At 35.4% G+C, this 15,768-nt stretch overlaps 2 protein-coding genes across 2 annotated transcripts; both read left to right on the top strand.

Moving 5' to 3' along the window:
- The first annotated feature begins 5,251 nt into the window (after positions 1-5,251).
- On the top strand, positions 5,252-5,902 carry LOC115978087 (transcription factor MYB114-like). Its single transcript, XM_031100113.1, has 2 exons — positions 5,252-5,369; positions 5,646-5,902. Exons 1-2 carry the CDS (start codon positions 5,252-5,254, stop codon positions 5,864-5,866), a joined length of 339 nt encoding a protein of 112 aa, XP_030955973.1. The 3' UTR covers positions 5,867-5,902.
- Positions 5,903-7,191: 1,289 nt separating this feature from the next.
- LOC115967033 (transcription factor MYB113-like) lies at positions 7,192-8,319 on the top strand. Its single transcript, XM_031086137.1, has 2 exons — positions 7,192-7,219; positions 7,841-8,319. The coding sequence occupies exons 1-2, from the start codon at positions 7,192-7,194 to the stop codon at positions 8,317-8,319; spliced, it is 507 nt and encodes a 168-aa protein (XP_030941997.1).
- The last annotated feature ends 7,449 nt before the right edge of the window (positions 8,320-15,768 follow it).

Genomic DNA, 15,768 nt, shown 5'->3' with positions numbered 1-15,768 from the left:
AGTAGCCCTCAATCTGGTTCGAACCATTCAATCTTTTGTCGTAGAAAGACAAATTGCAAAGCAATCTAACTGCTTCCCACAGATGGCACCAACTGATGTTGCATAGAATCAGTAGGCTAAATGCTTCGGCTTCGGTGGGCTACTAGTGGCTGTGGAAGGCCTACAAGGATGAACACACAATCAAAAGGGGACCGAAGTTGACCGGCCAAACACCCTCCGATGGCTAAGTTAGTTTCTCACAAAAATGGAGTTCCAACTTTGTAGGAGTAAAATTTGAGAATGTACCTACCTTGGTTTGATTCAAATCGGTCCTTATATAGAGAACCTTGGAGCAGTTATTAACTTAGTAACTTCCCCAAGATTCGTGGAAATCAATGAGTTCAGTCATAACTTCCTTAAGGGCTACAGAAGTTACAACCGCTAATGGAAGTTAAGTATTTAAGGAATTTATGGCGATAATCATGGGTTTGGTAACTGTTCCAAGATATTGAGAATTTCCCAAGTGTTGCATGTTCGTCTATCCATTTCATCATCGTCCATGGACGATTTCATTGTCCATAAATGATGTTCTCGTCCATGGACATCCTTCTCATCCATGGGTGATTTCTGATCCCACTTGCTCTCTGGGTCCTGGACGAGACCTTTGGACGAATTGGAGATAACTAATTTTTCGCAATCCCATCATATATATATATATATATATATATATAACTATTGGGAGTTTTGCTTTATTAATTTAAGAATTGTAAATTTCTTTGTAGATTTTGGTAATTATGCACTTACAATTCAATAACATTCAATGTTAGACAACACTTCTAAACTATGGAAAGGTATAGAAGATAAATATTTCTTCATTTAAAAAAAAAAAAAATACTAACTAGCAAAATGTTTATTTACTCATTGTTGGATTTTTTTTTTTTCAAAGTCAATAACTTTTCCGTGCATTGCACAGATTAGCAATTAGTATTTTATAATTGTCAAAGTGATAAGTTATGTATAATAGATGATAAAGTGATATTGGTGATAGACTTAAATAATAACCCATAATTTTTTTTTTTTTTTAAACTTTTGTGTTGTATTTTTATATATATATATATATATATATATATATATTTTAGTAGGTTAGACATTAGACTATTATGTGTTAGTGTCCTTTAACTTATACTAAAAAGAGAAATATATATTTATTTCCTTTCTGATGTATGAAATGGGACTGCTAATTTCTAATAGGCCATATATCACTGTAGACATGTCTGTCTTCTAATGGACGGCAAAATTTGGTATTTAGACTGTTTTTAGAAAAAAAATTTTGTGAACAGTATGCGCGTCAAACTATTTAGTTAGTTGGATTGATTTTGGAACTCGAGTTTGCCAAACTCGAGTTCCGGCCCAAAATTCAAACTATAGTGGCGTTTGTCAAAAACGCCACTATATGTACCCTATAGTGGCGTTTTCTATAAACGCTGCTATAGGCACTAAAAAAACGCCACTATAGTGTTTGCTTTCTAGCCCAAAGTCGAGTTTGGAAAACTCGAGTTCCAAAATCAATCCAACTAACTAAATAGTTTGACGCGCATACTATTCACAAAAAAAATTTCTAAAAACAGTCTAAATACCAAATTTTGCCCTCTAACGGACCAATGTCACCAAACATCAATTTTTTTGTTCTGTTTTGTTTTATTCTGTCCTCTCTCCTTTATAATTTATTTATTTATTTTAATATAGTTATTTATTTTTGTGATGTTTTAATGTCGATACAAATACTACCCCTGAATTCAAAGTGAAAAATAACAAGTGATTTATTTCAAATTTTGTCTTATAAGAGAAGTCAATATAGAATCATATCTTCTTCTTCTTTTTCTCTCTCTTAGAATGGGAATCACAGCTGAAATAGGTAATATATATATATATATATATATATGAAAGTGTAAGTTTAAACAGTATTATACTATTTAATATTTTTAATTGAATATGAATTTTGAAAAATAAAGATTAGGTCATGTTGCGATAAAATGCTTTTTTTACAAAAAAAAAAAAAAAAAAAAAAAAAGAAGAAGAAGATAAGTTGCGAGTTGGCATTCAAGAATAAGCATATCCAAACAAAATTAGTGATATGGCTAACTTTCTAAACCTTACAAAAATACGATTTTTGTGTATCGGATGAGATTTTTTTTTTTAATAAAAAAATAACATGGTTGAATTATATTTTTTCCTTATAAGATTATCACAGAGAGAGAGAGAGAGAGAGAGAGAGAGAGAGAGAGAGAGAGAGAGAGAGAGAGAGAGAGAGAGAGAGAGAGAGAGAGAGAGAGAGAGAATCATGAACTGCCATATCTTTAGGCTAAAAGGAATTAAATTCCATGGGTGCTCATATGGTCTCGAATCTCCACAACAAAGTCATCGCAGTCCTCTGCAGTACTGTGGTTGCAACTTGCAATATAGGCAGACGATGGTCCTTGGTTGTTTAAGTTTTCCTGTAGACATTTATCAGTTTTATGTCTGGAATTGTTTAACCGTTAGATAATGCTAGTCATTTTCCAATGCCGTACGTTAACAGTTACATTAAATGTTACCAATAATTTCACATGTTAAGAGGGTGGATGTGTTATTCCGTGTCTACAGTAACGCTCTAAATGGCAAGAAAATTGATTTTTTTTTTTTTGGCATTTTTAACCTAGGCATTCACAGTTCAAATCTCAGATATCTCTTAACTATTAAATTATATATATAAATAAGGATAAAATTTAGCTACAAAATTGGTTATAATCTAAAACTATAACCTTACTCAATATCAATTATATTACTACATATTTTGAAAATCTAACTGTTGGATTATAAGTTCTTTATACTCTTAATATACATATCAAATTTTGTGTCAATTGGATATTATTTACGATATGATTTATAAGATTATATTTTATGCATAATTTTAAACTGCAAAAACTTGCAATTTTAATAATTTATCGATGACATAATTATTGATTTTTAATTTTTTAGAAATTTTGCAAATATGAAGGATATAAGAAGAAAACGTAATCCAATGGTGGATTTGTCAAAATTCACCTCCAATAAAAAGATATTGAATAAAATTATAGCCTTATGCTACAATAAATATTGTAGCTAAATTTTGTCCTATAAATAATAAGTCTCTAAATATTAAGTTGATAGATTTTTCTTCTCAAAAAAACAGTTGATAGATTAACAAACAAGAACTAATTAATATATGTACTTAAAAAAGAAGAAGTTAAGATAACAATTTCCGGCTTACAGCAAGTTTTAAGAGTATAAAAAGTAAATGGATTCCATATTTGAGAGTACACCATAAATAAAAAAGTTTTAATAGTTGAGGTACAGAATTAATAGTAACCTTAAATTAAGAAGATATAAATAAGAAATAAAAACCAACCATTAGGAAGAAACTAGTATGTAGCCCCGTGCTACTGCACGTGAATAGATATATTATTAATCATGAGTTTATTTATGTTTAAAATGCTCAGTTAAGTCTAAATTCATATTATTAACCAGAAAATTTCATTAACAAAACTTAGCAGTATATATATTTTACACAGAAAGATGAACCTTGGTGACAATGTTTATCCAAAAGATCCATTCACACTTTTGAATCTTCAATCTCTATTAGTGATTGAAATTTTCGCAGCTTAAAAAATTTAAAATTAAAAAAAAAAAAAACCCTCAGAGTTGTATTCATTTTGTAGTTTTACGATGGATCATTTTGTAACATGATGGACATTTGTGTGAAGAAAAAACCTCTGAAGTTCCATGGTTGATAAAAGAAATTCTCTCCAATCTCTTTTTATAGAGAGATGGGTTTGTGCGTGTTTTTATACATCCTTCATAGTTGTATTATTACGAAGCAGGTCCAATGGATTTAGATTGGTACTACCGATTCCCAAAATATGAGTGTTTAATGTGTTATTAATTTCATCTCATTGGCTTTTGCACATGATAGCAAATTAAAAATAATTAGATTGTACACGTGTATAGTAAAATTGGAATGAACAATTGGAATGATAATATATGATAGTAACAATAATAGGAAAACTCAAATAAAATTTCGAATTAAATTGTAACAATCTGAATAAAAAATTCCAGTAGAAAGATAGGGTGGAGTGATCCACTCCAAGAAGGCGACCAAACTTGTGTAAATATAGAATAATAAATCTCTCTCCGGAAAATTTACATTGTTCATAATATTTACCTTCACTGAACATTTTAAAAACATAGTGACTTACATCTGTCATCCAGACATCTACAGTTGGGTCCTCTCCAATTCACGTGAGATTTCATTGATCACTAAGTTCCTTTGCAGTCTACAAAAAGTATCATCCATCGGTCCACAACAGTGCTTTCTTTATTGTTATAGGTGCCCAACCTGAACAAAAAGCCAAATATAAGGATAGTGAATTTTAGGCATAATGTGCATCTAATTACATATTAGCAATTTATAACAAATGTAAAGATGCAAACTTTGTAAGTGAATAGTAAACAAAACTCATCGTTAGAACCAAGAAGAAAACACTTTAATCCGAAACTCAGTGCAAATGTAAAGATGCAAACTTTGTAAGCAATTTATAACAAAGATGCAAACTTTGGCTTTGCTATCTATTTGAAAATTATGCAATGTACCCAAACCAAGTTCTTATCACCGATATTAATAATCTCTTTGGTTTTTACGTTTAACTACAAAATCAAGAAAAAACTTAATTAACACAGTAACTCACTTGACCCGATACATAGAATTGGTTTTAATGAGAATGAGCCTACATACATTTAGCCACATGATGCAAAATTCAACTTCAATTTCATATTCTAGACACATGACACAAAATTAGAGTTCTAATTTGGAATTCAATTTCACTCTCTCTCTGCTTCACCTATTATTTTATATATAAATTATTTATAATGTTTAACCTGAGTTTCCAACCCCAGCGCATGTCGCACCACAACTAGCCCCACGACTCACCTCGTGGCGAAGCCTGGAACGCATATGAAAGTTGTGAATATCGGGGACGCACGTCAATCGATAAAAATTTTAAAGGTCGGGACCCTGCTTACTGTGCTGTCTACCGTATAGCTATAAAGGGTATACATTACTGACCAAAGAAAAGCGTAAACCAGAAAAAGAAAAGTAAGTGTAACCCACGTGAACTTAGTTACGCTTTTTACTAAAAGAAGAGTGTCACTTTACAAACGTGCCTTTTATACCTCCAGTTGGGAGGAAACGTTTAACATGGAGGGCACTTTCGGTGTGAGAAAAGGTGCATGGTCTGAGGAGGAAGATATTCTACTTAAGCAATGCATTCAGAAGCACGGTGAAGGAAAATGGCACCTGGTTCCTGTCAGTGCAGGTATTATTCTAGAATCTAGAGTGAGTGAGATTGATTTCTCTTTTTTCTTTGGTAAACCAAGTTCTTTTTGCTTATGTCTCTTCTGTCTTTTGTTACAATCTTGATGTGGTTTATTGTGGTGGTCTATGTAAAAATGATAAAAGCAGCAACTCACAATATGCTGTATCAGAGTTGTTGCGAAAATCATGATTATAAAAGATCTCTTCTTGAGTAATTTAAAGAAAAACTAAGCTATGTTTTAATTAAGTAATGCAATATGTTTCATGCAATTTGCAGGCTTAAATAGATGTAGGAAAAGCTGCAGACTGAGGTGGTTGAACTACCTGAAGCCAAATATCAAGAGAGGAAACTTCGCCGCAGACGAAGTTGATCTTATGCTCAGGCTTCATAAGCTGCTAGGTAACAGGCAAGTCTCGCTAGCAAATAATAATAACTCCAAACACAGAATGTCATTAGTTAAGACTACTGCAGCTTACTGCAGATACGAAAACCATTAAAGAACTAAAGATTAATTAATTTAAAATTTGGGTGAAAACTAGGACAACTAATTCCAAGCTCTCTCGATCTGTCTTTGAAGTTTTCTTTAGAGCTCTTTGTTGGAGGAGAAGGAAGTGAAAAGATGTCATCATAACCTTGCGGACAACAACTATAATAATTATTAATGGTGATACTGGAGGGGATTTAAATTTTGGATTTCTCTGGTTGGTGATGATGTTTGTTTCATTTAATTGTAATGTTTTTTCTTATCTTAGAGATGGGGGACAGAGCCAAGTATTGGTCCAAGGGGGCCTTGGACCTCCTAAGGCTGATTTAGAATTTGAGCCTTAAAAAATTAAACTTGGCCCCTTGAACTATAAAATATTCCAAATAACAACAAAAGTTAACTCAAAAAATATTAAAATAGGCCGAAGAACAACAAAACTACCGTAGGGGATCATGTTATTTTGCCATTTGATCTTGACTTATTCCCTTGCTAGAAAATAAATAAATAAATAAAATTCTCTCTCCATACATGAATATTTTTTTTAATTAATAGTCCTATGAGTTCACATTTATCATTATATAGCTAAATCGGTTAATATAAGAAAGATGCCTCCCTTAATGGCCTCAAACAATCTGGTATCCTTCTTAATCGTCATGTCCTAAAGCAGTAGGACAGAATGGTCAAGTCAAGAACACATTTTAGATATCGTTACAACTCTCATCCTTTCTACATCACTTCCTACAACTTTTTGAAGGCGGGTTGATACGCATTGATGTTCACACAATAAATAGATTACCTTCTACAAATTAATCATAACCACAGGTCCACAAGCAATGAAAAAGGAGTTCAATGCACTTGGAAAGACTCATACATATTGTTTGGGTGATGTAGCTCTAGGGAAATCTGCTATTGGACGTCAATAGGCATAAAAGAAATCAACTCATTTTGATGGATTTTTTAGCTATACATTCCAGTTAAATGGTTCATATAGAAAAATAGGATTATGAATAGACATTTGCTCTTGTTTCTCATCTCCTCTGTGTGCACACACTAATCGAAGTTGTTACCTTTCGACATTGGCTATTCTTTCAAATGGATATAAAGAATGACTTCCTCAATGGTTATTTAAGTAAATAGGTCTATATGTAGCCTCTTCCTAAACTTTTACATCCACACCATGAGATCTATCATCTTTGTCGAGCTTATACGGCCTCAGGTAGACTTCTTGGACTTGGTTTGCTAAGTTCAACTCCACAATTTCTTGCCTTGGTATTCTACCAGTTCCTATTATTTTATCCTTTTCATTCTTTGCACTAACCATGACACTATGTTGACGACATGACTATCACTGAAGATGACTTAGACAGTTAGACAGTATCATGAAACTCAAGCAATTTCCCAGTCTGCAATTTTAAGACAGGATCTTGGTATGCTTAGTTATTTTCTTGGAGTTGAGATCTCTTTTTCTTTAGCTTGTTACTAACTAAAAAACATCAAATATGCATTGGATCTTCTCTCGTACTAGACTCACTAACAGCAAAATTGCTAACACTCCAACAAAGTCCAACACTTGTTTCACCCCACAGGCCACAAGGTTGTTAGTCGTTTTGTGATGCCGCACTTCACAGACAACCCATTAGGAGTCTTGTTTAATAAAATATAATTTTTCACTCTCTTTTATTTTTAGTTTAAATATAAAATTTGATAATTATGGTAATTATTAGTAGGAATTCATTACAATTGTCTTAGTAAACTGAAGAATATGATTCTCAACAAAAAAAAAAAAGAAAAAAAGAAAAAAAAAGAAGTATAGAGATTCTAGTTTAAATACAGCTCCCCCCTCGCTAAAAACCTAAAGTCATTTGCCACTAATTTTTTCCCTTATTGTTTATGCATGATAACATGGTCTTCTTTAGTAAACAGATTACAAGTTAATCAATAATTATTTGAACTTTTCTTTTTTTGTATAGATGGTCACTTATTGCAGGTAGACTTCCGGGAAGAACAGCTAATGATGTGAAAAACTATTGGAATACACACCTCCTCAAAAAGGGAAGTTCACACATCACCAAGCTGAAAGAAAAGCCCCAAGATATGGTGAAAGTGAACGTAATAAAGCCACAACCTTGGACCTTCTCCAAAAACTTAACTTGGTTAAGTGGGAAACCTGCAATTGTAGGAAGCTTTCAAAAAAAGGAAGATATCAGAGACATATCTCAAACACCAATGCAATCGGAGAGTAGGATTAACTGGTGGGAAAGCTTGTCAAATTGCGGGGAACTTGATGAGAGAGCCACATGTACGCAATGTGGCAGGTTGAATGAAGTGCCCAAAGAAATCTTTTGGGCGGAGGAAATGGCACCAGAGGCAAAAGTTGTGGGGGACACTCTAGATGAGGATGTCCTGAATTATTGGGGTGACTTATCTCTTGATATGGACCTTTGGGAGGTTCTCAATGCAGAATAGGAATAATCATATAAGGCAAAAAAAAAAAAAAAAAAAAAAAACTTGTTTTACAATGTACGTGTGTATAAAACATACTACTGTGTAAAACAAACACCGCCCCTAGTATAATAGTCTTTATATAGTTTTTCTTACTATTATCGATCCAGCGTTTTTCCTTATTATTATTGTCCAAATTAATTGGATGTGTGGAGATTTATGAAATAAAAGGACTAGAGGTGGTGTTTATGACAGTTTAGAGTCTATCCTTATGTTTCCAATGTACAGACAGTTCCTGTACTGAATTCGTTTTATAATTTGTCTACACTCTACTCTTGTTATTTATTGTGGTCTATTATAATGACTATAGCTGTTGAGATGAGAATATGGACCAACTTCTACGTATATACTTTTGCATAGAACCTTAGCTTATACATGGCTCCACACAATTTTTCTTTGCTGAGGAATGCTCCAAAAGTTTTATTGAATTTACACCATCATTTTGAGTTTATACGTGGCATTTCATAGCCAAATCTATGATAGTATTTAAAAAACAAAGTTGCATTAAAATCCCTTCCAATCTTATAAGGATAAAAATGATTAAAATAAATTGTTTCCCTCTATCTTCTTTCATTAGTTTTATTGTCCGACAGAGAGAAATGATCCCCAGGAGGGCTGGCCTAGTGGGTGAGATCCCACATGCAAGCACAAGGTCCCTTGTTCGAGTTGTGGCGGGTACCATCTGGGGGGTGGGCTCCTAGCTTGCATTGCGCCTCATCTGCTGGCTCTCTTGGGGTGCTAGGGTAAGGTTTGTGGCACCCTGGTCACAATAGTTATGGCTCAATCCAACATTCCCTAGTGTGGAGGTGCCCCTATTAGGTCATGCTTTGGTGGGTAAGTCACATATGGTCGCCCTTGCCCCCCCTTTTGATTATCAAAAAAAAAAAAAAAAAGACGGAGAGAAATGAGGTGACAATTTTACTAACGTGACAAATTTGTTAAATATTATAACTATCAATTTCACACACATATATGTACAAGGGTTAAGGAACAGGTCCCCAAAATTTTGAAATTTCCCTTTATATATATAATTATTTTAATACTTTCAAAATTTAGCCTACAAAAATAAAAGTTGTCCTCCCAAAATATTTGAATTATTTGAATTAGTCCAATGATACTCTTAAAAAAAGTAATTGGTCTAATAGTTATAGAAACATAACTTTGTTTTTTTCAATTTTATTTTTTATTGTAAAATGTGTTTTTTTTTCTTTTCTTTTTTTGTTGAGAAACCAGACCTTAAAGCCTTGGAATTTATTCAAATCAGAAAAATTAATGGACATCCCTTAAAACAAGAGGGACAATGTCTAAGGGAATGTCTTCCAACCAGACCTGTAGACTTAACACAAAGTTCGCTTTCTTTGCTAGAGCATCAGCGATTGAGTTACAAATTACGTGGTACATGATTAAATTCTACCAACTGAAAACCTGAAACTAATGCACGAATGTCCTCTAAAATAGTTCCATAACTAGCCAAATCCCCAGTGGCTTTGTTAAGCGCATTGATGATCACAACTGAGTCACCTTCAAACACCACTCGAGACAGGCCAATCTCTGTTGCGAATTTCACAGCTTGGTAGCAAGCTAGAGCCTTCACATCTGCTACTGATTGAGGCAGAGGGATAGTCATTGAAAGAGCTCCTATTGCTTCCCCAACATAGTCACACACAATCACTCTAATGCCTACTGAATTAGATGAGCTGAAGGTAGCCGCATTGAAGTTAACCTTATAAATATCATGGTCAGGGGGTCGCCATTGCTGCATAATGGCTGGACCGGGGGCACTGGGACCTTATTCTGGGCTATAAGGTATTCTTAGAGAAGGTTGCCTGCCATACTGCATAAACTGGAGAGAGGATGAACGGACCGCCCAAAGTGACTAGCATTTTGTCTGTTCCACAAGAGCTAGGCTATGATTGAGAAGAGCTCCAGTCTGAAATCATCTCGAGATTGCATGAACATGGAGAGGAGATCGCTGAAGGACACAGGCTGGGATGATACATCTTGGTTGAACCAGTCCAGTGAGCACCATACACATGATATTTCTTTGCAATGCCAGAAAGCATGCAGAGGTGAAAGCTCGAAAATGTGTTAAAAACACAAGAGTTGTTTGGACCCCAAATTAAAAGATTACGGCTAGATTGCTTTTACTCTAACTTATCTAAGTGTGGAAACAAGAGTAAATGAAATGCAATCAACCGATACTACTTTAGTGCATAAACATGAACAACAAACAATAAAAGTAAAGCACAAGAGTAAGGAAAGAGAGATGCAAACAGAAGATAACATAGTCATGTGTTATCAAAGAGGAAACCGAAGAACTCGGCGAAAAACCTCTCTGCCACCCTCCAAGCGATAAATTGATCCACTAGACAATAAGTTAGGATACACGAATAACAAGAGACCCTCCAAACCTAATCTACCCAATGTACCTAAGACCTCCAAACTCCTACTCCAACAAGACTTCTCGGAACCATGTCTTGTCTAACTTTTTGAATCCCGTAATATGCTCAATTGCATTTGCCAAACCTCACCGGCTTCTTTTGGCAAATCCCCAAAGTTTCCCAACCTCCAAAACACTCTCTACACTTTGAAAAGGTGTGGGTTGTGTTTGGGTATAAATTTCCTCTCAAGGTATGATAATAGGAGAGGGAAGGAGAAGAGGCTACAATGATTTCTCACTAAGGATGAGTAGCTCTCTCTCTCTAAAAGATGGGTATGTGTGTTGTAGAAAACTTATTTAGAGTTTTTCTCTCTGAATGGCCTCCTTACACTTTTGTGGGTAATGAGGGTATATATATTATAGGTGAAAGGTATGAAAGTCACACTTAAAATTTCTCCAAGTAGAGAGTCTCACAGGTATCTTGCGGGAAGGCCTTACTAGCGAAATACTTGCGAAATTGATAGCCTGGCATGACTCTTCAACTTCCAGTCATGTGCTTCTCACATGCCCTTTTCGTAAGAACCCTTCTCGTGAACTTCTTGCGAGCTAGTTGCGAAATGCACTAATTTTCATTTCATACTCGATTCTTCACCAATTTTATATTAAACCCAATACAATAAAATCCCACAAAATATAAGGAACAAAATTAAAGTAATTACAACATTTTTTTGTCATGGAATAAAGCCAACATAAAATATAGTTGTAAATCACAACTTTAAAAGAGGATCCTTGGGTAATTCTTTGCAGCCTTCACAAGTTGCTGTTGTGACAATGTGATGTTGATGGAGGTTCGCCATGGTTGGTAAAGCATTATTGCAAGCTTTCCAAATGAAATGCTTAATTTTATTTGGAGCTTGAAGATGCCAAATGCTTTTCCAAAAATGCCTCTAAGCTTCCAGATTTGAAGTACCTGCACTAGAAGCCGAATCGCAAGATACAAGGAATTTATAAGCGCTACTGGTATTGAACATACCCGAAGGTGTATAAGCCCAAATGATGTGGTCAAGGGAGAGCCTTTCACTTAGTGGAATGCCTAAGATTGTCGAAGCTTCATGAGGTAGAAAATTTGTTACACCAAATCAGCTTTCCACACTACACTATCATAGTCTATGAGCTCACTGACCTTAGAATCTGTAAGGTTGAATTTATTCAACCATGTGTTGGCTTTATTTTGTGCCAAATTTTCTTGTATTTTAGCAATTAGATACCCTGTATTTAGGTGGGAATCATGTAAGGGTTGTGTGTAAGAGAGTGTGAAGAAAACTCAAGATGTGTGCAAATCAATGGAGTTTCACGACTAGATCTCGCGACTGACTCGCGACTGGCAAGTTGCCAAAGTGGCACACGTGTGAAGCAAGTAGGGAACTAAAGGATCACGACAGCTGGAGCACTACAGAACAAAAATATATAGTTTAGCTAGGCAGTTAGCTCACGACTTGTTCCAGTCATGAGGCTGAGTCACTAGAATGCCCTGTTTGAAAACCGACTTTTCACGTTCCTCACATACACTACTATAAATACCCTTATATCCACAAAATGTAGAGAGTTTCCAGAGAGAATTTTGAGAGAGAAACCCTAGAAAAAAACAAGATTGACTCATCCACAATCTTCATCATTTGATTCTCTAAATTCCTCTACTTTCACCATCTCCATTGACATATCCTTGAGAGGTACATTTTGCCAAATCCTTGTCTCATCATGCCCATATCAGTGAGGAGGTATTTTGGTACTTAGGAAACAGTTCAGAGATGAAAAATTTACTTGGTTAATGCAATGGGCTTATTATGGGATTCGGGAAGCTAAAGAAGACAAGTTTAAGCGTAACCCTATTGTAGCAAGAAGTTTTGAGGGCTTAAGTGCATTGGGTAGATTCGGCTTGGAGGGTCTTCTGCTATTCATGTATCCCAATTGTATTCTTTAGTGGATCATTTGATCGCTTGGAGGGCAGCGAAGAAGTTTTTTGTCGAGTTTTTCGGTTTCCTCTTCAATAACATGTGTCGATGTTATCTTTGTGTTTGCATCTCTCTTCCCTTACTCTTTACCTTTTAATTGCTACTGTGTTTGTAATTAATTATGGTTTAGAGTGTTTTACCTATTTGGTTATAACTTATATACATCATTCCGCACATATATTATTTGTGTATAAACTTGTGTTGTTATTGTTAATATTGGGGGTCTAAACATTCATTAGTGTTTTACACACTAGTTGAACTTTCAGAATCAGTTGCCATATGAGGGATCGAGGAGATGACAGACTTGCTCGGCTGTGCAGGCAGCCACTTATCCCTTTTAATTCGCATTGATTCACCATTTCCAATACGCCAAACCAACCCTTTTCGGATCACATCTCTCGCACTAAGGATGCTTTTCCACGCATAAGACCCAACAATTGAGTCTTTAGCCTTTAAAATAAAGCAGTCCGGGAAAAATATAGCCTTGAATACATGATGACACAAGGAGTCTAAATTATTAATCATACGCCAAACTTGCTTAGCTAGTAGTGCATCATTGAACTTCTCAATTTCTTTAAAGCGCAAACCACCTACTTCTTTGGCCTTAAATAATTTCTCCCACTTCACCTAATGAACCTTCCTATTATTACCATTATATCCCTACCAAAACTTACATATTAAGACCTCCAACTCTTTTATAAGCCCCTTTGGAAACTTGAAACAACTTATCGTATATCGATTTAGTTAAGACTTCCCTCCCAGCTTGGAATAAAAGCTTTTCCTTCCACCCTTGGAGTTTTTTCCACACCCTTTTCTTCAAATAAATGAAGCTTTGCTTCTTTGCTTGGCCTACAAGAGCGGGAAGACCCAAATATTTTTCATATTGTCTGATAGTTGGAACGCTAGAAGTTGTTGGATCCGAACCTGGGTTTTATGAAGGGTATTGGAACTAAAAAAAATATTTGTCTTGTCACGATTAATTTTCTGCACTGACTCTCTCTCATAAACAACTAGGATATCAAGGATTTTTTGACATTCATCCTCTTTTGCTCGACAAAATAGTACACTATCATCTGCAAAAAATAAATGTGAAATCCTTGGGCCGTTTCTGCAAATTGCTACACCTTGAATGAGTCCCTCAACTTTAGCTTTGTGAATCAAACTTTGGAGTCCCATTGTACACATGAGAAATAAATATAAAGATAGTGGGTCCCCCTGTTGCAATCCCCAACTTGGTTTGATGTTTCCTATAGGTTGCCCATTAAGAAGCATAGAGTAAGAGACAGATCTTAAACAAGACATAATAATACTTACCATCTTTTCCTTGAGTCCCAAATGCTGCATGATTTTTTCCAAGAAAACCCATTCCATCCAGTCATAAGTTTTGCTCATGTCCAGTTTGAGTGTCATATATCCTAACTTCCCTTGGGTCTTTCTTTTAAGATAATACAATGTTTCAAATGCCACACGGATATTATCAGAAATTAGTCTTCCCGACAAGAAAGCACTTTGGGATTCAGGAATAGCTTGAACTAGGAATTTTTCAGCCGATTCACCACAACTTTAGAAATGAGTTTATAAATGACATTACACAAGCTTATTGGCAGAAAATCAGAAACCTTTTTTGGATGTTTGATTTTTGGGATCAATGTAATAAAAGAGCTATTAAGGGATTCATGAATAACACCAGTGTTAAGGGCCTTAAGGACAACTGCAATTACGTCATCAACCACAATATGCTAGAAAGACTTATAAAAAATGGGAGACATATCGTCGGGCCCTGGAGCAGTAAGTGATGCCATTTGTTTAAGTACAAGCTAGACCTCCACTGCTTGAAAGTCTCGGGCTAAGAAACTTGTTGCTTCCTCAGTCATGGTTGGTTGGATGCCATTTATAGTCTCCTCAAAACTTGCTCGGTCAGAGGATGTAAAGATGGAGTTGAAATACTGCACAAGCACATTGCCCATCCGAGTTTCCTCATCCACCCACACCCCTGACTCGTCTTCCAAGCCCTCAATAAAATTACGGTGATTCTGTTGGGTGACACGACAGTGGAAGAACCTGGTTTTACTGTCTCCTTCCTTGAGCCAGGCATTGCGAGACCTCTGTTTCCACATGCTTTCCTCCCTGTTTTTGAGACTTTGAATATCCCCCCTCAGCTTATATATCATCTCTGGATTGGTTCTGTAGCACCCATTCTCCTCAACAACCTTCAGCTTCTTAAGTTTTTTAGTTAAAGAATTCTGAACATGGCCAAACGTGTTTTTATTCCACACCTTTAGGTTGTCTTGGTAGGCCTGAATTTTGTCATTGAACCTCCAAATCGAATTAGTAACAGTTTGGTTTCCCCATGAATCTTGCACTACCGCCTCAATAGAATTGTCTTTCAGCCAAATCCTATAGAAGTGCTTGAGTTTAGAATCCGAAACAAGTAGAAGCGGTTTATGGTCTGAGTGGAAGGCCTCAAGATGTTGAATACGAGTAGCCAAGAAGCGGAGAATCCAATCTATTGATGCCACACCTCTATCCAATCGAACCCAAACATTTTGGTCACCTAGTCTACGATTACACCAAGTGAAAGGAAAACCATTGAAGCCAAGGTCCTTTAGACGTTAGTCATCCAATGCATCCCTAAATCCCTACATTTGTCTTTCAGGGCGGTCCAACCATCCTTGCTTCTCTTCAGCAAACAATATTTCATTAAAATCTCCCAAAAAATATTTCATTTGTCTTTGTAGGCTCTACTTCAATATGAGTTTTCTTATTGTGTGCAAAAAGCATATTTGACCATTTTGGTTGCCCACCTATATTTTGGCATCTTGCAAATATGTAGATACGTAGAGCCTTCTATTGTCTGAGGTCATCCAATATGATATCTTTTGCAATATTTTACAACTAGCCTTCCTAAATCCTGATACTTATATGATCATTTTTCCGTTATTATACATATGTTGATACTTGAGACCGTTTACCGTTTGACAGAGACCTTATTTATCGAACTAGTACTTTTTAGATTGGCAT

This window comes from Quercus lobata, chromosome 2 (genome assembly GCF_001633185.2).
Source record: "Quercus lobata isolate SW786 chromosome 2, ValleyOak3.0 Primary Assembly, whole genome shotgun sequence".
NCBI lineage: Eukaryota > Viridiplantae > Streptophyta > Magnoliopsida > Fagales > Fagaceae > Quercus > Quercus lobata.
The sequence above is the reverse complement of the archived record's forward strand: the minus strand, read 5'-3'. Positions and strand labels throughout refer to the sequence as shown.

Excerpts from the sequence above, each read along its gene's own strand:
- LOC115978087 (XM_031100113.1), top strand. The coding sequence starts at position 5,252 with ATGGAGGGCACTTTCGGTGTGAGAAAAGGTGCATGGTCTGAGGAGGAA. Across the intron at positions 5,370-5,645 it reads CCTGGTTCCTGTCAGTGCAG|GCTTAAATAGATGTAGGAAA; the intron begins GTATTATTCTAG and ends TGCAATTTGCAG.
- LOC115967033 (XM_031086137.1), top strand. The coding sequence starts at position 7,192 with ATGACTATCACTGAAGATGACTTAGACA. Across the intron at positions 7,220-7,840 it reads CACTGAAGATGACTTAGACA|GTAGACTTCCGGGAAGAACA; the intron begins GTTAGACAGTAT and ends CACTTATTGCAG.